The sequence below is a fragment of the Armigeres subalbatus genome, chromosome 3 (genome assembly GCF_024139115.2).
Source record: "Armigeres subalbatus isolate Guangzhou_Male chromosome 3, GZ_Asu_2, whole genome shotgun sequence".
NCBI lineage: Eukaryota > Metazoa > Arthropoda > Insecta > Diptera > Culicidae > Armigeres > Armigeres subalbatus.
In genome coordinates, this window is record NC_085141.1 from 108,727,565 (window position 1) to 108,752,415 (window position 24,851).

At 40.2% G+C, this 24,851-nt stretch overlaps 2 protein-coding genes across 4 annotated transcripts; one reads left to right on the top strand and one right to left on the bottom strand.

The window, feature by feature from the left end:
* Positions 1-575: 575 nt before the first annotated feature.
* On the bottom strand, positions 576-2,426 carry LOC134226156 (zinc finger CCCH-type with G patch domain-containing protein). Of its 3 annotated transcripts, none has more exons than XM_062706744.1 (3): positions 2,330-2,397; positions 2,159-2,270; positions 576-2,092 (listed from the first exon to the last, which is right to left on the bottom strand). In XM_062706744.1, the coding sequence occupies exons 2-3, from the start codon at positions 2,207-2,209 to the stop codon at positions 596-598; spliced, it is 1,548 nt and encodes a 515-aa protein (XP_062562728.1). In that variant the 5' UTR covers positions 2,210-2,270; positions 2,330-2,397; the 3' UTR covers positions 576-595. The 3 variants fall into 3 exon arrangements, with proteins under 3 accessions (XP_062562728.1, XP_062562729.1, XP_062562727.1); XM_062706745.1 differs by having other exon boundaries at positions 2,352-2,370; XM_062706743.1 differs by having other exon boundaries at positions 2,159-2,426.
* Positions 2,427-3,236: 810 nt separating this feature from the next.
* On the top strand, positions 3,237-24,851 carry LOC134225777 (cell division cycle 7-related protein kinase). Its single transcript, XM_062706132.1, has 2 exons — positions 3,237-3,620; positions 22,845-24,851. Exons 1-2 carry the CDS (start codon positions 3,497-3,499, stop codon positions 24,437-24,439), a joined length of 1,719 nt encoding a protein of 572 aa, XP_062562116.1. The 5' UTR covers positions 3,237-3,496; the 3' UTR covers positions 24,440-24,851.

Below are 24,851 nucleotides of genomic sequence, written 5' to 3' on the forward strand. Positions count from 1 at the left end.
TACCTCTGCACGACTGGTATCAAGAATGATGATGCCGCTTGCACCCCAAATTGACCTCTCTGCGATAGGGCCTATTCGCCAACACACAGAGGGACTTTCCGAGGCGGTTCCTACGCCTGGCCCAGCCTTGGAGGGGAACCCTTTCCGTCCTCAGACTCGGAACCCGACCGGTTGACCGACGCCGCGAAAGCGACGATACCATGTTGTTCTTCGCGCGGCCACTTGTTCGATAAAAGGATCGAGTTCGACCACAGGGCACCGGTATGACCCATGAAGCCAACTCAGAACCCTTGGACCTTGGACTACCTCTTATTTGCGCCTGAACTAGCCATTCCTCGAGTCCACGCACCACCTTCTGTGTAGCTCCGAGACGATTTGGACGATAGCCGATAAAACGGCGTTCCATGTGTATCGCCGTGTGTGTCGAATAACAACATACATACGCATTGACCTATACATGTTTGCTCGCAACGGTTAATGCAGACCTTTCCTAATTTTTGAATACATATATATTCTTAGAATGTATATTATAAATGGGAAGTCATCGTAAAAAACTCGATTGTTAAACATGCGCATGAATGTGATTATTTTTCTTTTAAAATACTGTCATTTTTCGCTTATCAGTTCGAAGCTGTTGTTCCTTTGAAATAGAATTTTCCGCTTTTTTAATTTCGGAAATTTCCTGCCGCTTGTCGGCAATCTGTTTCATCAGATTGGAATAAATTTTTGATCCCGGCTGGTGCCGCTTCAGGCTGTGCGACAGCTTCTCAATGTCCATTTCTAGTCGTCGAATTTGTTCGGTAAGTTTCAAACTGGCAATGTTCAGGTTTTTTGAAGAGCAAGCCGGCAGATCAATGCTATTTTGACTCCCTGTAGACTTCCTACTACCACAAGAGCTCGATGCACTGCTGTTCGATCCAAAAATTTCGCTGTTCAGGAAATTGAAAACATCCTTCTTGGCTTTATTTTTGGCATAATTTTTTGAATCTCGTTTCTCCTGAATCTTTTTTTGTCGTATTAGTTTCTTTTCAACACTGAATAGATCTTTATCGCCATTCGCCTGTTCTCGAAGTTGCATACAATAGTCCAGAGATCTACCTTGAGGTAAAACTTGTGCACTAACGGGTACCACTATTCCTTCGCCCCGGCTTCCAAGACCAGCTCCAACGACATATCCCATCTTTAACATAATTTTTGATCCAATGCCCTTGGTGTATTTCTCCCAATCACCCAGTCGTTGATCCGGAGCAGGATTCAATAGACTTCGTTGAATAATCTGTGCTTGTCGAATTGAAGCAACATCATCTTCATTTTCATCAAAACTGTTCGAGTCCGACTCTGAATCAGAGCTCGATACATCATCACCCTCCAAAGGTAACACATCCTCAAATGGCAATTCTAGCTCGTGTCTCCCTTCATCCATTTGAATTATACATGTTTGATTTTCAAAATCCGCCTGTCTAATCGTTCCTTTACTCCACATACGATTTTTCTGTTTAGCTAGAACTCTACAACCCTTTTTACGCAAAAGATCAAATTGAGGTTCACGGTACTCCTTTAGTTCGTTAATCAAAATCACCTCACCGTGCGAAAAACGGCACTTCTGTTCTTCAAATTTGCAGTTACCTTCTAAGAAGTACATACATGGAACCATTTCCTGATGAGTAGGGTTTATAAATAATACCTTTGCGGTTACATTTTCCAAATCGGAAGAGTCTACACTGCATATCAATGCATTATGATAGGACTTCGATCCCCATTTGTGCATGTGCGGAGCGGAGCACTTACTACTGACGAGATCTTTAAAAGACTCGTGTTCTTCCCCGTTAGTACCTTTCGACGGTGATAGCACTGCGTTCTTTTGTGGATCCTCTAATGCCTGTATTTCCGACATAAACAAATCAAACTCGTCGTCCTCATTGCTATTAACAGGTGCAGCTGTGTCATCCAAATCATCATCACTCCTTTCTTCATGTTGAATTGTCTCGAGAGTGAGCTTGAGCAATTCCTCGAGATCGTTTTTCAAATTCAGAAGAGAATCTTTTTCTGAACCTTCGCCAACATTTTCCAGGACTCGATTGACCTGTGCAAGCTGCAAAATTATTGAGTCTGGTGTAATTCACAAAATTCAATATTTAATATTGAGATTCTAACTTACCTGATTTCTGTAGAGCTCTAATGATTCGTTCAAATTTTGGGCATCACTCATTATTAAGTTTTATAATAAAAATGTCTTAGTTCGATATATCATTCAAATTGTAGTGGTGGATCTGGTGGATAGATGGAATTAGCTACAAGTTGTTTTAAGCTGATTCAGTAACTGTTGTACTTTATCGTATAGGTATAGATACCTAATAACTTATTCGACTTATTCAGACAAAAAATATAAATTTTATATTATATAAAAAAAAAACTTTGTTAGTAAACATTATGGTCCAATGCACCGAATGAACACAATGACGTTTGAGACGGGCGCTGTTTACTAAAAATGAACACTTGCATGAACTCGATGAATGAAAAAGTATTCATTCTTAGTAAACAGCGCCCGTCTCAAACGTCAATGATGAACTCGGTGCATTGGACCATTGCCGAATTCATTTGTAATGAACACAAGCCCTTTCGCGCAAACCCGAAGCAGTCACTTTCATAGAACTGTCAATTGACGGTAAAATCAGCTGAAATATTTCGGCATCAACATTTCAAAAGGGTGAAACTGCTTTTGTAAACAAAAGCTTCTCACATTGCTGATGGGTTAATGTGTGCCCATCCACGCAATTAAGCGTCATTGAATGAAAGAAGAGGATTCGCTGCTTCCGTCAGTGGTGTTGGATTGCGTGGGTGGGCTCAAATTAACCCACCAGCCCCGTAAGAAGCTCTTGTTTACAAAAGCAGTTTCGCCCTTTTGAAATGTTGGTGCCGATTTAGTGAAAAAGCCTATAGGCCTTTTCATGTGACACTGCCGAGACTGCACTTGTTTACAACCGCTGAACAGGCCCGCAAGTCCGAAGCTGTCAGTTTCATAGAAGAACTGTCAATTGACGATAAAACCAGCTGATTTTAAACGTCTCGTGAAAAAGCCTATATGAGTTCATTTCGCGCACATCATCAAATTCACTCACCCGATGGATTTTGACATTTTAACGGGTCGTCCAGCGGCTTAAGCGGGTTTTAAAGTTCATTTTGAGTTCATTATGCGACCCGCTCAAACGTCATAATTTCTTGGGGGAGTTCATTTTGCATTAGTCTCTTGTCACGCTCTTGATTTCGAGAAGTGAAGCTTCCTGCCCTTCCTGCAGTCACACGAGGAAACAAAGAAACGCAATAAAATTTTCTCATTGCTGCCCTACATACGAAGTTCTTTAGCTCCGGTTGATCGAAAGTGCAAAACATATTCATTGCTGCATAATTTGAACAATTTTAGACGTTGCGTAAATTCTATTAGATATTGGAACGCGTGTTTGTTTTGTTGGAAAAAGGAAACCAGGCCAGCACCGTCATGGAGGTTAGCAATGGAAACCAGAAGAGCGTAGAAAATACGCCTACCAAACCGGCTGAGGATCGTCAGCCGGCTGCTGAACAACCCGCTGTATCCGTCGCGGAATCCTCGGAAAAGGATGAAAGTAAGTACTTGTCTGCTGGTATCAAAAGAGTATTGAATTTTACAAGGCTGTGCAATTGACTTTTATGAGTCTGAATTGCAGAATGCTGTAAACAAAAAAAAGGTTCCTTCACCGGTTGTGATTTTTCAAGAATATCTTGTATTGAAACTATTTTGTATAAAACTATGTTTTGTTTCGTGTATCTATTCTAAAGAGCAATTTTTTGACCGACTGAACTATTTGAGATTAATAAAGTTTGCGTAACTATTTTGTCTAGTAAAAATTCTTTATGAACGGCTCCTAATTTAAATAGAGCCTATTAGGCTTGTTTTTCAATTTAGTATTTAATTAGCATTTCCTCAGTTTTTATTTGAAAGCTTTTCTATTCCTATTGCATAATTATGTATATTGAATAGAGGTAGTAATTACCCTTACCTCTATTGTATATTGGGTATGTGGCAAGCACAACCGTGCCCAGGGATTCCAAAATGTTTTCCAGCATCATCAAAAACATCTTAGAAAGTTGAAAATTATGTTGAGCTTTTTAGTGGAATGTCTTCACTTGTCATAAGACGTGTTTGTACTATCCCATTAAAATCCACCACTTGATTCTACCTTGACAGATACGTATTTCGACCTCAACAGTAAGATCGTCTCCAGTGTCTCGTACTTGACTCGACTTCGAGTTAGTGCAAACTCGTCTTATAACAAAAGATCCTAGAAAGGATTGAGTTCGTATTCCAAAGTTAAATATGTATTGTGCATTATAAAAATAGTATTTTAACCAATTCTGCGTCGAATGCAGCTTGTTGCGAGCAAATCGGTTGAGGATAAGTGTCCGAAAAATGAGTGACAATTTTGCTACATTATGGTACGTGGGTGCGAACAGACACACACACACATACACACAGACATCACCTTATTTCGTCGAACTGAGTCGATCGGTATATAACACTATGGGTGTTCGGCCTGACCCTCATATAAAAAGTTCATTTTTGGAGCGAGCATATAGCCTTTACGTATACTTAGTATACGAGAAAAGCAAAAAGTATTTTGGCCATAACCTCCGATCCCATAGTCCGATCTGGCCAATTTTTAATAGGAAACAATAGAATAGAATTCTGCGTCGAATGCAACTTGGTTGAGGATAAGTGCCCGTAAAATAAGTGACTTTTTTGCTACATTTTGGTACGTGGGTGCGCACAGACACACAGACATCACCTCAATTCGTCGAACTGAGTCGATTGGTATATAACACTATGGGTCTCCGGGCTTCCTATAAAAAGTTCATTTTTGGAGCGAACTTAGTATACAAGAAAGGTAAAAATGAACTAGAGTCCTATAAGTCTTGAAGTCACTATTATTTGAACAGCTTATGTTGTAGTTCCAGTTGAAAAATTGAAGTTATTGACTGAGTGAACTTTCACATCTAGATAGGTACCCTTTATCATGTCGCACGTAATCTGAATAAGCTATGAGGCCGCTTCTTTCAATGCACGTGCACGCTAAAAAAAACGAGTCGTTTACAGGAGTTAACCCCGTTAAAACTCACACAGAAAAAATAAAGAACCTAAAAAAAAGTTTAAAGAACTCAACTTTGAGTACGAAGTTCAAATTTTTAACTCAATATTAGGTAGTTTTCTCACTCCCTCCCATGAATGATATTATAAACAAAAAGAGCTGCATCCACCCAACGTGTGCTGTTCCGTGGAATAAGCCAAATTTGAGTTGTTTTCACCATAGTCTCGAGTGAGTGAAAATAACATAAATTTGAGTTGGTGAAACTTCATAGTGGGTGAAAATTAAACACGGGAGTAAAGGCAAAAAACTCACCGGATTTTTTAGCATTTTACTTATTTTTGGCTTCTTCCACGCAAGGGCGGATTTGAGTGAAAGGAACCGTCAAGTGAGTTGTTTCGCGGTTCCGTATGGAAAAGGGTCAACTGAATTAAGCGTGCACAAACCGAAAATGTCAGAATGCCCAAAACTGTCAGAATTTCCAAAAATGTCAAATTCATGTTTACTACGGTGCATCTGTATGGGGTTGACAGCTGCGCTATATCCCTGGCTACAACCCATGATACATTTCTTTTGATAAGCCCCAAATGCGGGGGGGGGCACCGGTTCGGCATTTCAGCCTGTTTTACACAGCTCTGCGAACAAAATGTGCTCCCCAACATAAAATAAGCGAGAACAAATCGTTGTATCAAACCCCATGAAATCGTTGGGGGCCGCCTATCCGAATCAGTTTGTTTCCAACTTGTATACAAGTGCGAGAGTTTTATTTTCATGGCTCGTTCTTGTTATGATTCGAAGAGGATTTTGCCAGAGTCTATTATATAGAGTTACGCAAAGAGGATCTTCTTACACTTGTTCTGAATGATGCTCTTGTTATTCTGTTGCCAACTTTCACTTTTGTTCAACCCTTCAAGTGATTTCACGGGAGCGTTCACTTCTAAAGCTTTTTAATTCGATAACCTAGTCACCCACAGAGTGCAAACACGTGAGTTTCTTGTTGCTACTTTATTTGGGAATGTAAGGTACCCCGGGGCAAGTGGGACCTAAAAAAACGCTAGTTCAGCAAAATTGGTAACGCATACCGTCGTGCGGGGCTTCTTTTGACTCCGGGGGCTACTTTGGATTTTTGATTTTCTAAAAAAACTAAACGAAAAAAATACCAAATTTGAAACAGAAAGTTGCCATCCAACTTTCAACAAGACACCCGAATGGTGATAATGGCAATTTGATAGTGGTTTACGTTATAGTTCTTGTTTCAAAATGTCCAAAGTAGCCACCGATTTTTCAAAAGAAGCCCCGCACGACGGTACTTAGAAAACAGGTTATTTCAGAACATTAGCCACTGATACATCATTATATGCTTCCATTGTTGAAGTGCAGAGGTGTTGGAAGTAATTTATTCAATTATAAAAATATTGGTAGTGCAAGAAATAAATTTACCTTCAGGACCGACTTACCCCTTCAAACGGGGCAAGTGGGACCTATTCTGTTTTCTACTGTCGAACGAAACTTATTCAAGGAATATAGATATACTGTTCATATTATTTCTGAGTATTAGTATTTTCAGATCATGGATGGAGATTGGTTGCATGTCGGACTTTATTTTTGCAACAAGGAAGGGAATATAATGTTAGCAGATATGAAAACAAGACAACAGCCGATTTAATGTTTGTCTGGCTGTTGTCTTGTTTTCCATTAGCTTACTTTTTTAGGTGGCAAGGATAAGCAAATCTTTATTCACTTTATGTATGAAAAAATATTTCTCTTTTTGGAACACAAATTATTACATAAATCACTACTGCAGCAGAAACGTTTTTATTCAGGTGTTCTTCTTAATTTGTAATAGAACAAGATAGCCAATTTATGTGTTAAGCACTTTATTTATCTGAAAATCTGATGCAAAGTTTGAAAATAACCAAACACAAGACAAATCCTGTTGACCTGTGTAATAAATAGATTATTTGCACTGTAAGCAGAAGAATATCGCATAGTTATAACCATTGCTTTTCTTCATGCGGGAGATAATTTTGAAAATGTAAAATATACATTTGGTAATTTACTGTACAACACTTTTTAACAACGAAATCAAACTGCATCTGGTATTTTTCAAGGTATTTTTCACTAGACAACCATCTAAAAACAATTTAAATGGTTTTATCGAAATGATGTTCAAAAATGTCCCACCTGCCCCGTGTATGTTGAAACTCAAGGGAAAATGATAATAGCAGATTTTGACTTTAATTAAAACTTTTAAATCATTTTCGATGTCACACAATTATTTAATTGCTCAAAATATTCACTTTCCACGTCAATGATAAATTTAGAAACGACTATTTAGTTGGAAATCCATTGAATTAAAATAAAAGTAATAGATTTTCCCGGTAGTTTAAAGTCATGATCAAGCAATAGGATTAGTATGGTACCTCAAATAGTTTTGATTCCCAATAATTTTTGTGTCGGGTGAGTTCGTTTATAGTTCTGCTTTATCTTCCTAGAACATTGTTACCATTAAAAACGTTCATTGATTCAACTGCAGTCATAGTACCCACTTACCCTGTATTTTCACTTGCCCCGCGGTATCTTATTGATGTTTCGGTTTGACTTTGACAGTTCAATAGGTAGATTTGGCTTCACTCTTTGCGCAACTCTATATAATAGACTCTGGTTTTTGCCTTTTTTTATCGTTGTTCGTTATCTATTGCAAGCGATTTCTGCAATCCCTGCGCGTTAGTAAATAAACAAGAACAAGCGTGTATATCACGATGTCGAGCCATAATTAGATTGCCCTATTAGCTGCACGTAGTGCCGGATCGGGCCACGTCAGTGCCTATCAGTTACTGACCGGGACCGGGCACTGAATCATTTTTCGATGCACTCACTCGCCCACCAGAATCGTGCTGCATGCGGCGATGTGGCCTGTTGGCTCTATGTATGCTAATTAAATTTCCGTTCGATAACAAATTAATTAAAATTCAATATTATAAACCACCCTAATAACATTTGTGCATTAGTGAATTATGCCTAATGCATGGCGCAGAAGCAGAATAGCTAATGATGGATGAAAACTGTACTCCTGCACCACCCGCGCGCCGCTCTGGTTCGAAGAGGACCACTGGACTCGCCACACGGCTTCCAATCAGACTTTCCACTGCATCACGTTGCATAATTGCTGCGGGGTCGTTCGTAGCAATCTGCAGATATTAATACGGGTACGGGAATGTAAACAAGACTTCGCATTTCCATCACGTCAACGCTTCGAACCAGTCAACCATCAAGCAGTCAGAGTGGTTTCTCACTCGCGGACTGTTGCTATCATCTGGAGTGGCGGGTAGATATTTTATCTACCTCGGATTGGCATACAATCCGTTTGTCATAAAAGTTGTCTTGGCAAGGACGGCCAATTTCTTTGTGACATTACGCTTGTGGCTCAATACCATATTAGTCATATCCTATAACTTGAAGGACCTTTAATTCAAGAGCTTCACCTTAATAACTTCACCTGTCATCTGACAACAAAATAAAGGTACATACACTGAGTTAAAATATTGTCCACACAGTGATGGCTCGGATATAAAACCAATTTCAAAGCATATTTCATAAATTAAGCGTCATATTCGTTTCAGTAGAAAGTAGGATATTTGCTTATGCCTTTTTGACAATGAATTTACCAAATAAACAATCCAATCTTTTTTTTAAGTCAATTAACAGAGGATAGATACAAAATTGACGCCGTAAAATTGACACAGAACTCAGAACTTGCTCAAAACATTGTTACGCCTTTCCATTTTGTCTGTTTTAGTTTGCTCTCGGGGAGACATGATCTCGAGCTTATTGTTCAAGGTTCCCACAAGTGTTCTATATGGGATCTAAAGATTGATGAGGATATGGGACGTTACTGTACGTTGATTTGTACCAATTAAAAAATTAAACTACATATGACCCAATTTAACGGCACTTGCTTTAAAGTTATCCTTCAAAATATACAAATAAATGAAACGATCCATATTCCGCCGTAATCTGTCAAAGTGACGTATACGCCATTTTCCAAAAATGAGGTTAACGAGTAGTACTCATCGTACTCTTTAACAGAAAACTGGAAATCATGTATGTTGTAAAATGGCGCATACGTCACTTTTTCAGATTACAGCAGAATTACTGTTGAAAAATAAATAAGGCTCGGATACCTCCTTTCAAGAGGCTCAGCAGCTTCCTTTCAAGAGGCTCAGGAAGCCTCCTTTCAAGAGGCTCAGGAAGCCTCCTTTCAAGAGGCTCGGAAGCCTCCTTTCAAGAAGGCTCAGAAGCCTCCTTTCAAGAGGCTCAGGAAGCCTCCTTTCAAGAGGCTCAGAAGCCTCCTTTCAAGAGGCTCAGAGCCTCCTTTCAAGAGGCTCGGAAGCCTCCTTCCAAGAGGCTCGGAAGCCTCCTTCCAAGAGGCTCGGAAGCCTCCTTTCAGGAGGCTCAGAAGCCTCCTTTCAGGAGGCTCAGAAGCCTCCTTTCAAGAGGCTCAGAAGCCTCCTTTCAAGAAGCTCGGAAGTCTTCTTTCAAAAGGCTCGGAAGCCTCCTTTCAAGATTCTCGGAAGCCTCCTTTCAAGAGACTTGGAGGCCTTCTTTCAAGAGGCTCGGAAGCCTTCTTTCAAGAAATTCCAAAGCCTCCTTTCAAGAGGCTCAGAAGCCTCCTTCAAAAGGCTTGGAAGCCTCCTTTCAAGAGGCTCGGAAGCCTCCTTTCAAGAAGCTCGGAAGCCTCCTTTCAAGTGACTCGGAAGCCTCCTTTCAAGAGGCTCGGAAGCCTCCTTTCAAGAGGCTCAAGCCTCCTTTCAAGGCTCAGAAGCCTCCGTTCAAGAGGCTCGGAAGCCTCCTTCCAAGAGGCTCAGAAGCCTCCTTTCAAGAGCTCAGAGCCTCCTTTCCAAGAGCTCGGAAACCTCCTTTCAAGAGGCCCTGAAACTTTTTTTCAAGAGGCTCAGAAGCCTCCTTTCAAGAGCTCGGAAGCCTCCTTTCAAGAGGCTCAAGCCTCCTTTCAAGAGGCTCAGAAGCCTCCTTTCAAGAGGCTCAGGCCTCCTTTCAAGAGGCTCAGGCCTCCTTTCAAGAGCTCAGGAAGCCTCCCTTTCCAAGAGGCTCAAGCCTCCTTTCAAGAGGCTCAGAAGCCTCCTTTCAAGAGGCTCAGAGCCTCCTTTCAGAGGCTCAGGCCTCCTTTCAAGAGGCTCAGAAGCCTCCTTTCAAGAGAGCTCAGAAGCCTCCTTTCAAGAGCTCCAAGCCTCCTTTCAAGAGGCTCAGGCCTCCTTTCAAGAGGCTCAGAAGCCTCCTTTCAAGAGGCTCAGGAAGCCTCCTTTCAAGAGGCTCAGGAAGCCTCCTTTCAAGAGGCTCAGGAAGCCTCCTTTCAAGAGCTCAAGCCTCCTTTCAAAGAGGCTCAGAAGCCTCCTTTCAAGAGGCTCAGAGCCTCCTTTCAAGAGGCTCAGGAAGCCTCCTTTCAAGAGCTCAGAGCCTCCTTTCAAGAGGCTCAGAGCCTCCTTTCAAGAGGCTCAAGCCTCCTTTCAAGAGGCTCAGAAGCCTCCCTTTCAAGAGGCTCAGAAGCCTCCTTTCAAGAGGCTCAGAAGCCTCCTTTCAAGAGGCTCAGAGCCTCCTTTCAAGAGGCTCAGAGCCTCCTTTCCAAGAGGCTCAAGCCTCCTTTCAAGAGGCTCGAAGCCTCCTTTCAAGAGGCTCAGAAGCCTCCTTTCAAGAGGCTCAGAGCCTCCTTTCAAGAGGCTCAGGCCTCCCTTTCAAGGCTCCAGAAGCCTCCTTTCAAGAGGCTCAGAGCCTCCTTTCAAGAGGCTCAGAAGCCTCCTTTCAAGAGCTCAGGAAGCCTCCTTTCAAGAGGCTCGGAAGCCTCCTTTCAAGAGGCTCAGAAGCCTCCTTTCAAGAGGCTCAGAAGCCTCCTTTCAAGAGGCTCAAGCCTCCTTTCAAGAGGCTCAGAAGCCTCCTTTCAAGAGGCTCAGAAGCCTCCTTTCAAGAGGCTCAGAGCCTCCTTTCAAGAGGCTCAGGAAGCCTCCTTTCAAGAGGCTCGGAAGCCTCCTTTCAAGAGGGCTCAGCCTCCTTTCAAGAGCTCAGGAAGCCTCCTTTCTGAAGAGGCTCAGAGCCTCCTTTCAAGAGGCTCCAAGCCTCCTTTCAAGAGGCTCGAAGCCTCCTTTCAAGAGGCTCAGAAGCCTCCTTTCAAGAGGCTCAGAAGCCTCCTTTCAAGAGGCTCAGAAGCCTCCTTTCAAGAGGCTCAAGCCTCCTTTCAAGAGGCTCAGAAGCCTCCTTTCCAAGAGGCTCAGGAAGCCTCCTTTCAAGAGGCCTGGAAGCCTCCTTTCAAGAGGCTCAGGAAGCCTCCTTTCAAGAGGCTCAGGAAGCCTCCTTTCAAGAGGCTCGGAAGCCTCCTTTCAAGAGGCTCCAGAGCCTCCTTTCAAGAGGCTCAGGAAGCCTCCTTTCAAGAGGCTCAGAAGCCTCCTTTCAAGAGCTCAGAGCCTCCTTTCAAGAGGCTCAGGCCTCCTTTCAAGAGAGCTCAGAAGCCTCCTTTCCAAGAGCTCGGAAGCCTCCCTTTCAAGAGGCTCAGAGCCTCCTTTCAAGAGGCTCCAGGCCTCCTTTCAAGAGGCTCAGAAGCCTCCTTTCAAGAGGCTCGTGGCCTCCTTTCAAGAGGCTCGTAAGCCTCCTTTCAAGAGCTCGTAAGCCTCCTTTCAAGAGGCCTCAGAAGCCTCATTTCAAGAGGCTCAGAAGCCTCCTTTCAAGAGGCTCAGAAGCCTCCTTTCAAGAGGCTCAGAAGCCTCCTTTCAAGAGGCTCAGAAGCCTCCTTTCAAGAGGCTCAGGCCTCCTTTCAAGAGCTCTGGAAGCCTCCTTTCAAGAGGGCTCAGGCCTCCTTTCAAGAGGCTCAGAAGCCTCCTTTCAAGAGGCTCAGGAAGCCTCCTTTCAAGAGCTCAGGAAGCCTCCTTTCAAGAGGCTCCAGAAGCCTCCTTTCAAGAGGCTCAGAAGCCTCCTTTCAAGAGGCTCAGAAGCCTCCTTTCAAGAGGCTCAGAAGCCTCCTTTCAAGAGGCTCAGAAGCCTCCTTTCAAGAGGCTCAGGAAGCCTCCTTTCAAGAGGCTCAGGAAGCCTCCTTTCAAGAGGCTCAGAGCCTCCTTTCAAGAATCTCGGAAACCACCTTTCAAGAGGCTCAGAATTCTTCTTTCAAGAGGCTTGTAAACCTACTTTCAATAGGCTCGTAAACTTCTTTAAGAGGCTCGAAAGACCTCCTTCAAGAAGCTCAGAATTCTCCTTTCAAAAGGCTCGAAAGCCTCCTCTCAAAAGGTGGAAGCCTTCTTTCAAGAGGCTCGTAAGCCTCCTTTCAAGGGGCTCGGAAGCCTGCTTTCAAGAGGCTCGGAAGCCTCCTTTCAAGAGGCTCGGAAGCCTCCTTTCAAGAGGCTCGGAAGCCTTCTTTCAAGAGGCTCGGAAGCCTTCTTTCAAGAGGCTCGGAAGCTTCCTTTCAAGAGGCTCGGAAGCCTCCTTTCAAGAATGTGCGTCAACTGTTTAGAAGGTTGCATTTTGCATTTTTTACATCCTTCCATCCATGTATTTTACATCCTTCCCTTTTTGTGGCACAGACCTGTTGGTCCATATATATTTTACATCCTTGTAACCGATGAGCAAAATCGATGCGGTTTTCATTTTCTTGTTTTCTTATTGAACATCATTGCAAGACCATATAATTTAACACAAATGGAGCTTTCAATTGTACATGAAATCATTTGTCTTGATGAGTTGGATGTGCAAGGACCAAGGATGTTATCGATCATTTAGTAATCTGCGTTCGACCATTTAGTAGTTTGTCTATAACTCAGTCCAGAGGCTGAATTCCAAAATCCCTGTCCATGGATAAGGGGCTTGACGTTGATATTTCAAGTGTCTTAAAAAGATTTTTATTTTATTTTTATTTTTGTTGTTTAATAGAGTGCTTTTTTCAAACAAAGGTTAAGTTCAACACTAAATTAAAAAAATTAGGATATTTTTCCATTTTTTATATCTCTTTCACAAGAATATCGTTATTTTAATGGTAATGGTTTGAAAATAAACTCCGTAGAGAAACTTTTATCACATCTTACTTAAATAAGGTCAACAGTTATACCAAACACTTGAGGTACCATGCCTCCAAGTTAACTAATGGTTAGTGTCGCTTTGATCTAACAACAACTGCCTATTAGTAAATTTGGAGGTGCCGGCAGGGCTCAGTAGGGGTCTAACTAACATAACTCTAATACTAACAAGACCCTGAAACAAACGCTTATCCAAATAGCATACATCTATTTATACTTGTAGTAGTAGCTAACAATAATTCATTTTGTACCCGTATAGCTGAAGTAGAATTTTAGTAGTGAAAAGTAGAATTTGTAGATTTACTAATTTGGCATTGGAGATAGTGAATGTATCTATTATATCTTCTCGATAATCTTTTTATTTTAGTCTCTCTAGCTGCATGGATCAACGCAAAAAAAAAACTGTTTCTCTCTTCCTTCTATTAGGTTAGTTAGAAAAATTAGCGGATATATAGGGGACATGACTTAGTGTTTCTCGTATTAAGACAAATTCGCTGACCTTTACCTTATAATAAAATAAATGACCGATAGTAAAATAAATGACTGAAATTTAAAGATATCAAATAAATAATAAAAAACGAAAATAAATACATGACCATCGGTGGACAGAAAGATAAGAGACAGAGTTCTGTTTAGAACAGTTAATTGAGACCATTGCACTCACAAGATAGAGAATAACTAGTACCACTATTATTGCTACAAAGACTAATAACTTGACCACTTACGGAAATGAGGATAGACCATATGATGCGTTGAATATTGTATACCCTGAATCTGAATAACTGAATTTTAGACCTCATTATTTTAATAAATAATAAAGGTTTGAATATTAGAAAAGGGAATAGAACTTGACCAAAAAAGCAATTACGGAACAACTGGACAGAAATTTTGTATAATGATCACTATTAGACTACTGAAACTTTAACATATGACATTACTGTGACTGATAGGATACAATTAACTCGACGACGTATTGACAAACATCCGATACTCAACCGTGTTAAAATAAGGGAAGCTCTTCAATGTGTCCATTTATTACAATAGTACTTAAATTAATCTATTTTGAAACTACCCTACCAGAATGATATCATTACATCTTTATTCGAAATTGTTACTTGGAAATGGCAACAGTACCACCCGTTGTCAACATAGACTACTATTAGGTATTGAATGTCGGCTCCAAGTAACTAATAATTAAATTTACATGTTAACTACTTATTCAGAAAACATCTATGTACATGTTGAGCTTCCATTATTTGTTCGGTTTATAATTGACAGACTGTAGATAGAAAGAATAATGTATCGGTATGATCACAATACAAACCCAGGCCGCAGTGACCTAGTGAGCAACATAGCTTGAGTCGTCTGCTAGTGTTGTGTATCACATGGAGAGCCCAGCCGAGATACCAGTCTATTAAGACTACAGCTGGTCAACTCTCGAAAAAAAAAAAAAAAAAAATTATTTCTGAGATTTCTGTTCATATTATTTCTGAGTATTAGTATTTTCAGATCATGGATGGAGATTGGTTGCATGTCGGACTTTATTTTTGCAACAAGGAAGGGATTATAATGTTAGCAGATATGAAAACAAGACAACAGCCGATTTAATGTTTGTCTGGCTGTTGTCTTGTTTTCCATTAGCTTACTTTTTTAGGTGGCAAGGATAAGCAAATCTTTATTCACTTTATGTATGAATAAATATTTCTCTTTTTGGAACACAAATTATTACATAAATCACTACTGCAGAAGAAACGTTTTTATTCAGGTGTTCTCCTTAATTTGTAACAGAACAAGATAGCCAATTTATGTGTTAAGCACTTTATTTATCTGAAAATCTGATGCAAAGTTTGAAAATAACCAAACACAAGACAAATCCTGTTGACCTATTGTAGAATAAATAGATTATTTGCACTGTAAGCAGAAGAATATCGCATAGTTATAACCATTGCTTTTCTTCATGCGGGAGATAATTTTGACAATGTAAAATATACATTTGGTAATTTACTGTACAACACTTTTTAACAACGAAATCAAACTGCATCTGGTATTTTTCAAGGTATTTTTCACTAGACAACCATCTAAAAACAATTAAAATAGCTTTATCAAAAATGTTGTTGAAATATGTCCCACTTGCCCCGTGTATGTTGAAACTCAAGGGCATATGAAAATTGCAGATTTTGACTTTAATTAAAAATTTAAAATCATTTTCGATGTCACACAATTATTTAATTGCTCAAAATATTCACTTTCCACGTCAATGATAAATTTAGAAACGACTATTTAGTTGGAAATTAATTGAATTAAAATAAAAGTATTAGATTTTCCCGGTAGTTTAAAGTCATGATCAAGCAATAGGATTAGTATGGTACCTCAAATAGTTTTGATTCCCAATAATTTTTGTGTCGGGTGAGTTCGTTTATAGTTCTGCTTTATCTTCCTAGAACATTGTTACCATTAAAAACGTTCATTGATTCAACTGCAGTCATAGTACCCACTTACCCCGTATTTTCACTTGCCCCGCGGTATCTTATTGATGTTTCGGTTTGACTTTGACAGTTCAATAGGTAGATTTGGCTTCACTCTTTGCGCAACTCTATATAATAGACTCTGGTTTTTGCCTTTTTTTATCGTTGTTCGTTATCTATACTCCATTGCACGGTGACGTCATCATATCGTCTATCTCTTTTCCACCAGTTGAAAATTAGAAAACAACAGGACCAGTACTTGTCAAATTTGACAGGTAGTGGTCCTGTTGTTTTCTAATTTTTATCAAGTGGGAAAGAGATAGCAAAGATTCGTGCAATGACCTATTGCAAGCGATTTCTGCAATCCCTGCGCGTTAGTAAATAAACAAGAACAAGCGTGTATATCACGATGTCGAGCCATAATTAGATTGCCCTATTAGATGCACGTAGTGCCGGATCGGGCCACGTCAGTGCCTATCAGTTACTGACCGGGACCGGGCACTGAATCATTTTTCGATGCACTCACTCGCCCACCAGAATCGTGCTGCATGCGGCGATGTGGCCTGTTGGCTCTATGTATGCTAATTAAATTTCCGTTCGATAACAAATTAATTAAAATTCAATATTATAAACCACCCAAATAACATTTGTGCATTAGTGAATTATGCCTAATGCATGGCGCAGAATAGCTAATGATGGATGAAAACTGTACTCCTGCACCACCCGCGCGCCGCTCTGGTTCGAAGAGGTTTCCCACTGGACTCGCCACACGGCTTCCAATCAGACTTTCCACTGCATCACGTTGCATCATTGCTGCGGGGTCGTTCGTAGCAATCTGCAGATATTAATACGGGTACGGGAATGTAAACAAGACTTCGCATTTCCATCACGTCAACGCTTCGAACCAGTCAACCATCAAGCAGTCAGAGTGGTTTCTCACTCGCGGACTGTTGCTATCATCTGGAGTGGCGGGTAGATATTTTATCTACCTCGGATTGGCATACAATCCGTTTGTCATAAAAGTTGTCTTGGCAAGGACGGCCAATTTCTTTGTGACATTACGCTTGTGGCTCAATACCATATTAGTCATATCCTATAACTTGAAGGACCTTTAATTCAAGAGCTTCACCTTAATAACTTCACCTGTCATCTGACAACAAAATAAAGGTACATACATACACTGAGTTAAAATATTGTCCACACAGTGATGGCTCGGATATAAAACCAATTTCAAAGCATATTTCATAAATTAAGCGTCATATTCGTTTCAGTAGAAAGTAGGATATTTGCTTATGCCTTTTTGACAATGAATTTACCAAATAAACAATCCAATCTTTTTTTTAAGTCAATTAACAGAGGATAGATACAAAATTGACGCCGTAAAATTGACACAGAACTCAGAACTTGCTCAAAACATTGTTACGCCTTTCCATTTTGTCTGTTTTAGTTTGCTCTCGGGGAGACATGATCTCGAGCTTATTGTTCAAGGTTCCCACAAGTTTTCTATATGGGATCTAAAGATTGATGAGGATATGGGACGTTACTGTACGTTGATTTGTACCAATTAAAAAATTAAACTACATATGACCCAATTTAACGGCACTTGCTTTAAAGTTATCCTTCAAAATATACAAATAAATGAAACGATCCATATTCCGCCGTAATCTGTCAAAGTGACGTATACGCCATTTTCCAAAAATGAGGTTAACGAGTAGTACTCATCGTACTCTTTAACAGAAAACTGGAAATCATGTATGTTGTAAAATGGCGCATACGTCACTTTTTCAGATTACGGCAGAATTACTGTTGAAAAATAAATAAGGCTCGGATACCTCCTTTCAAGAGGCTCGGCAGCTTCCTTTCAAGAGGCTCGGAAGCCTCCTTTCAAGAGGCTCGGAAGCCTCCTTTCAAGAGGCTCGGAAGCCTCTTTTCAAGAGGCTAGGAAGCCTCCCTTCAAGAGATTCGGAAGCCTCCTTTCAAAAGGCTCGGAAGCCTCCTTTCAAAAGCCTCGGGAGCCTCCTTTCAAAAGGCTCGAAAGCCTTCTTTCAAGAAGCTCGGATGCCTTATTTCAAGAGGCTCGGAAGCCTCCTTTCAAGAGGCTCGGAAGCCTCCTTTCAAGAGGCTCGGAAGCCTTCTTTCAAGAGGCTCGGAAGCCTCCTTTCAAGAGGCTCGGAAGCCTCCTTTCAAGAGGCTCGGAAGCCTCCTTTCAAGAGGCTCGAAAGCCTCCTTTCAAGAGGCTCGAAGCCGCCTTTCAAGAGGCTCAGAAGCCTCCTTTCAAGAGGCTCAGAAGCCTCCTTTCAAGAGGCTCGAAGCCTCCTTTCAAGAATGTGCGTCAACTGTTTAGAAGGTTGCATTTTGCATTTTACATCCTTCCATCCATGTATTTTACATCCTTCCCTTTTGTGGCACAGACCTGTTGGTCCATATATATTTCACATCCTTGTAACCGATGAGCAAATGCGGTTTTCATTTTCTTGTTTTCTTATTTAACATCATTGCAAGACCATATAATTTAACACAAACGGAGCTTTCAATTGTACATGAAATCATTTGTCTTGATGAGTTGGATGTGCAAGGACCAAGGATGTTATCGATCATTTAGTAATCTGCGTTCGATCATTTAGTAGTTTGTCTATAACTCATTCCAGAGGCTGAATTCCAAAATGTGTTGTATGGTGGACTTCTAGTGCGAAGGTTTTTTTTATATATCTGCCTAATATATCGATGTTTAAATTCCACCATTGAAGGAGTTACAGTGCTAGTTGCAGTAACTTATACTAAATGATAACAAAATTCCAATCATTCAGTATAAGCTACTGCTACTAGCTCTATAGCTCTATTATCAGTAAAATTCAAACATCGAACTGTTAGGCAGAGTTGTAGATAAACCTTTGAATTAGAAATCCACACATTTTAAAATCTAGCCTCTGGAATGTGTTATTGACAAACTACCAAATGATCGAACGCAGATTACTAAATGATCGATAACATCCTTGGCAAGGACCATTATGGTATTTGTTAGAAGCTATACTGTCCACAATCGCATTTTTGTCCCATATTAATAGGAAATCCAGCAAACATGGGACTGATATGCGGTCATAGGCAGTATGGTTTAAAATACAATGGGCCTTTGGGCATAATGACCATCAAACAGAAAAAGTGAATTTCTTCTTATTTTGAAGCATGACTTGATTGAGGAATGAGGAAATAAATAGGGACCCACGCATTTGCCCGGAAAAAGGCAAATAAATCGATGAATCCTTCTTTTAAGAAGCGCATTTTTCCGAAATAAATCAAATGAGTCTATTTTTTGTGTGCTACGCACGCGTATGTTCAAAATAAGGCAGAGGAATAGATAAATTTTTCTTTTTACGGCATTGGTACTGAATAAGGTAACAAAGTAGATTATTCCTTCATTTGCAGCACGCGAAAAAGGAAAAACACGACTTAATCCACCTAAACAGTGAAGGTTGTGGGTACAGTGCATATAACAATTTCTTTTTTTTTTTTTTTTTGTGGTGGTTACAATGGCAGCTGTCCCTTGCTATTAATCTACACTGTACCCCGCCCATATTGGCTTCTATGAGCCTCCCGTTTTTCATCATCACACAGACGTTCCTAAGCGATGTTGCTCATGTGGTCACTGTTATGGGCCGTGTTGATGAAAACAAGGATTTGTATAACAGCCCACCCCCATCATTATAAGCACTTAGTATTGTCAAACTACCATCACTAATATCAACATCACTCTTTTCTTCTTCTTTACCGTTACAAAAGTATATAAGTTTTTCTGCCACTACGAATCATTTCACTCAGTATAAGCAATGAAATCACGCATCATATTCACCTACTATCATTACGTTAATGTTAACATAGTCATCATGATCACCGAAAATTATTGCGGTCACTATCACCGTATCGTTCTTTCTTCACATTCACAACTTCTCCACTATCTTAACTCTCTTAAGCAGGAAACCAGCCTCAGAAACGAGTCACCGAAAAATCACCAAACGGTCAAAACCAAATTAGGTACTAAATCGTCGGCACCATCTTTGTTCATAATTCCGTTCAACCTTTCCAAATTCACGTCACGACTTATACTATGTTCACACTAGGGCCTTGTAACATGTTATTCGGCTATCTTGATGAGCTTTCTTTTGTCAATAATTTGAATAACATGTTATTCATGCCGTAGTGCAAACATAGTATTAATAAGTATATAAGTCACTGCTTACGATTTTGTTGAGCATATATTGCAGTCGTGTGTTTAATGATGAGTCGATTCACTTAATTCACTTCACCCATGACTGCCAACACCGCTACATCAACTATATTTTGCACTTCTCAGTAACCATCCTAAACAACACTTAAGCATAATTTTCCACCTATTTCCTAAATCAATTTTTAGGTTATTGTTTTGATATAATATACACACACACTCACAGAAACACATACGTTTTTCACAAATGTGCATATATATAAACAAAGTACGGTTATCGTTTACAAAGTAAACACATATGATATATACATTTACGCAATGGAATAAAAATGTGATAAATTTATAAGTTATTTGCACTTACCATGTATGTATTCTTTCTATCTACTTACCACTTATTAGCTTTAATAAGTGTTTACCAGATTTCAGATTCTTCCGATTCCTGACGATATTAGTAGGATCATGCTGCATTTGGTGTTGGCTCGGATTCTTCTCAATTTCGAAGCTCCATCATAATTTATTATAGTTGAGATCGGGTTAGATAGTGAGGAAAATAATGAAAAGAATGGATATTAGTAAATGTCATTTTATTATTTATGAGGTTCTTTTAAATGAAATTCTCAAATTAGTGTAGTGTTATATTTAATATCAGTCGGATTTAATTAAGTAGCTTATTTTTTCTAATTTCAGTTAGAGATTTATATAATAAGTGATTAATTTGGTTACAGCATAGCTGGGCCTTTCGAAGATAATATCGATTTATTGAATAATTTTTCCTCAATGTGGTCCACGTTGTCTTGTAACTGATCTAGCAGGAAATAATTAGCACTCCATTTTATAACTTATTTTTAACATAAACGTTGACTACGATAAAATTATGAGAAGTCTCTTCTAAAGTAACTCTCTAGTACAGGATGCTAGACTTGGATCAGCTAAATAGTATCTTCAAAACTACGTCGCATAGGACATTAAGCTACGGAGCCAATGTTGAATACCTTCAAATGAATTATAGATTGTTGTGAAAGGAGGTGTCTGTATCGATTATCTATTTTGACATTATTCAGTTACAACACAATAGGAGGCTAAGCACAATTGACTGACTATTAAAGGCTCTTTATTCAATAAATTCAGTCGAATTATACCACACCTCCCTTAGCTTCATCCGCGACATGTAGCACGCACCCTGTCGGTCATTGAGGAAACCGAATAGGAGTATACGAACTTACAATTCAATTCCCATAATCTACACCACTTTCTTCATGTGTATTCAAATAGATTCCAACCCCAGTTCGTAGACTCCTACCAGCACAGATTACAATTTTCCTAGAATATATCAATATTTGTGGAGAATTATAATCCAAAGCCCAGGGTGGGTACAGTGCATATAACAATTTCTATGCATAAATATGACCTTTAATTGGATAACAAATAACCAGGGGACTGAAGAGAAGGCCCTTACGCCTACTCACCATTCATTCAATATGGCGTACAATGTTTTTGTTCTAATTTTGTTTAATTCATGATAACAAAACTTCGGAAGTATCCACTAGCTATTTATCGACATAAAGAAGCCATACAAACACAAAAGGCTCGATGTACCTCAACTAATTGCAAGTTTTCGCCATGTGAAGTTAATTGCCGATAATTGGCACTAACTGCGTACGAACCAATCACCCAAAACGAGCGCTGCATTCGGGTATACTACCCAGAAACAGGGTACCAAAAACGATGCTGGGTAGAGTGCCATTGTACCGCGGATGACAGGCGTTTCACCCTCCTGCAAATAACTGTGATTTTATTCTCGAAAAAAAGTTCGAATCTTTAGTTGGTAAATTTTGTTCGAATTTGGAGATATTACCTGGATCCATTATCCGATTGATGTGCAATGCATTCCATGCCAATATTTCAGCTTCCGCTTATAGTTGAGATAGCTCAATGAGTAAGCAAACTATTGAGATCTTGAAGTGACACTATCTTGTAACATGGCGATACACCGGTGCCGTTTGGCATAATGGCCATTTTGCATAATTTGTATGTGTTGTTAAATTGAAGGCCATTTGGTATAATGGCTATTTGGCATAAGGGCTGTTTGGCATATTGGGCATTTGGCACAATTTACATGATTCCAAATTAATTGCCTTTTGGCATAATTCATATGCAATACCAAATTTAAAATTGTTAATCTAATTTAGAAAACACTAGAAAAGCCTTCTTGCGTCGAGGTTAATAAGGATTCGAGCTTCATCATGTCCCGTGCCTCACCGGTGAGTTGTGCCAGTTTACCTTACTGAGCTAACGTTAAAACATTCAATGTTCTAATTCGTGACCTTAGTTTCATTCCAAAAGTCGACGCTTTTAAATCAGTTCTCGATCTTTGATTGTTGGTTTCTCGAGCGGTTTGTATGTTTTAAGAGCAGTGGGTTGTTGGCCTAAAGTCCCTGTCGTATCCGCAATAGCGATGTGATCAGACGATTAATAACAACAGAAGACCGACACTTAGTGGGGCCCTCCTTAGCCGTGCGGTAAGATGCGCGGCTACAAAGCAAGACCATGCTGAGGGTGGCTGGGTTCGATTCCCGGTGCCGGTCTAGACAATTTTCGGATTGGAAATTGTCTCGACTTCCCTGGGCATAAAAGTATCATCGTGTTAGCCTCATGATATACGAATGCAGAAATGGTAACTTGGCTCAGAAGCCTCGCAGTTAATAACTGTGGAAGTGCTTAATGAACACTAAGCTGCGAGGCAGCAATGTCCCAGTGGGGGATGTAATGCCAACGAAGAAGAAGAGAAGAAGACCGACACTTGATATCCCAATTAATTGCATATTATTTGGCGATTTGGATACCCAGAACTTACTGTTTAGAAATTATTAAAACAGCTAAAATTAAAAAGAAAAAAACAAATTTTAGTTGATATGTAGCTGACTAATTAATTATGACTGTTTTCCACTATCTAATTCATCATTTTATATTGCAGAATTGGTGGCGAATTTGCGTCAGCAGATTCCAGACATCGACAATATCTTCAACATCCATCGGAAGATCGGTCACGGTACGTTCAGCTCGGTTTTCCTTGGTACACTGAAATGCCACGAGCGACTCCCGAAGGAGAAGCGTAAACTGTTTGCCATCAAGCATCTGGTTCCTACTAGTCATCCGAGTCGTATCGAACGGGAGCTGAAATGTATGATGCTTATCGGTGGAGCTAGCAATGTAGTTGGAGTTGATTTATGCCTCCGACGACAGGAGTCGGTGGCATTTGTGATGCCATTCATCGCCCATGATCAGTTTCATGTGTACTATGATAAAATGACACCGACTGAAACTCAGCTGTACATGAAGAATCTATTGATTGCGTTGAAGCGGGTACATGAATTCAACGTGATTCATCGGGATGTAAAACCAAGCAACTTCTTGTACAATCGGAAGAAGCAGACTTTCTTGCTAGTTGATTTCGGGTTGGCTCAGGATATTAGTAACCGAGTCGTCAGAGAAGCACTAGTTGAAGCAGAGGATAAGACTGGAAAACGAAGGCTTTCGGGCAACGTCACGGAAGGAAATCCGCAGGACTCGGATGCCGTTGTGCAAGTGCAGAAAAAAGTGAAACTGCATGATAACTTGGAGAATAGTACAACTCTCGTTAGCGCTGTGGAGCAGGAGCAACAACCACCACCGGTGTTTAAAACACCGTTAAAACAATCTAATCAAATCATCTCACCGATGAAACTCTCGAATATAACAAAAGATCTGTATAGCTCGCCGCTTGTGCGACAAGTCAAGTCCACCGTTCTGGGTATTAGTAGCAATCTAAAGGCGGCTCAACGCCCGCAGCAAAGCAGAAGCAGCAACTCAACCGCGGTAGCACCAATCCCCCAGAGAATGGCTAACGGTGGATCAATAACCCACCAATATAACACTTCTTCGTCGATTAGTGCTGCAGCGAAGCTTGACGCTGTATGCAGATGCTTCGGTAAAAGTCAGGTCTGCAACATTTGCCTGGTTAAGAAAGAAATACAGGCATCCCGTGCTGGAACCCCAGGATACCGTCCACCGGAAGTTTTGTTGAAATACCCGGACCAAACCACCGTCGTCGACGTTTGGGCTGCTGGCGTCATGTTTCTTAGTATTCTCTCGCGATGTTATCCCTTTTTCCAGAACTCGGATGATTTCCACTCATTGGCTGAGATTGTCAGTATTTTCGGCGATCAGCGTATTAAAAAGACTGCTAACATATTAGGACGTCACGTCAAAACTGCCCAACGGAAGCAACCACTGGATCTCCGGAAACTGTCACTGCGACTTCGTTTCCGCTTTCGACGCCTGCGTGCTCGGCAACAACAGCAACAACAAGACGAGGAATCTGGCGCCACGTTTGCTAACAGCTGTGACAATTGTCAGCAACGTTTGGACGAATGTCTATGTGAGCATTCTGAATCAAACAGAGATTTCTCGGAAGATGAATACTCTGACAGTGCCTACGATTTGCTGTACAAACTGTTGGAGATCAATCCACACAATCGCATCTCCGCTGAGGAAGCTCTAAAGCATCCCTATTTCCAGGAGGCTCTCTAGAATGCGTATCAGGCTGAATGAAAAATAAAGTATTATAAATTTATATCTAGACCGAGAACACAAATGCCAACATTCTTTGCGAATATATTCTATCTAAATTATAAATCAGTCGTAGGTAAAATTAGCGAAACAAAGAACATTTCTTATAGAGATTTTAGCAAAATTCACTCATTCTTGTAGAACGAGTCAAAATTCAGTGTGAATGTAAAATTTGTTTAAATTATTTTAATTGATTCTAAATTATTTATTGAAACCGACAACATGAATGCGTGCTGTTTTGTCATTTTAAATACATCCCATTGAGAGAACTGAAATTAAGTGAACAGCACTTATAAGTCGAGGAGTAACATGAAAACTAGTTTCTAATGATAACACTACAAATGAGGCAATAAATGTAACAAAAGAAATCAAA

Bases quoted from the DNA above. Each gene is read 5' to 3' on its own strand.
- LOC134226156 (XM_062706743.1), bottom strand. From the start codon at position 2,209: ATGAGTGATGCCCAAAATTTGAACGAATCATTAGAGCTCTACAGAAAT. The intron at 2,093-2,158 runs GTAAGTTAGAAT...ATAATTTTGCAG, and splicing joins TAGAGCTCTACAGAAATCAG to CTTGCACAGGTCAATCGAGT.
- LOC134225777 (XM_062706132.1), top strand. From the start codon at position 3,497: ATGGAGGTTAGCAATGGAAACCAGAAGAGCGTAGAAAATACGCCTACC. The intron at 3,621-22,844 runs GTAAGTACTTGT...TTTATATTGCAG, and splicing joins ATCCTCGGAAAAGGATGAAA to AATTGGTGGCGAATTTGCGT.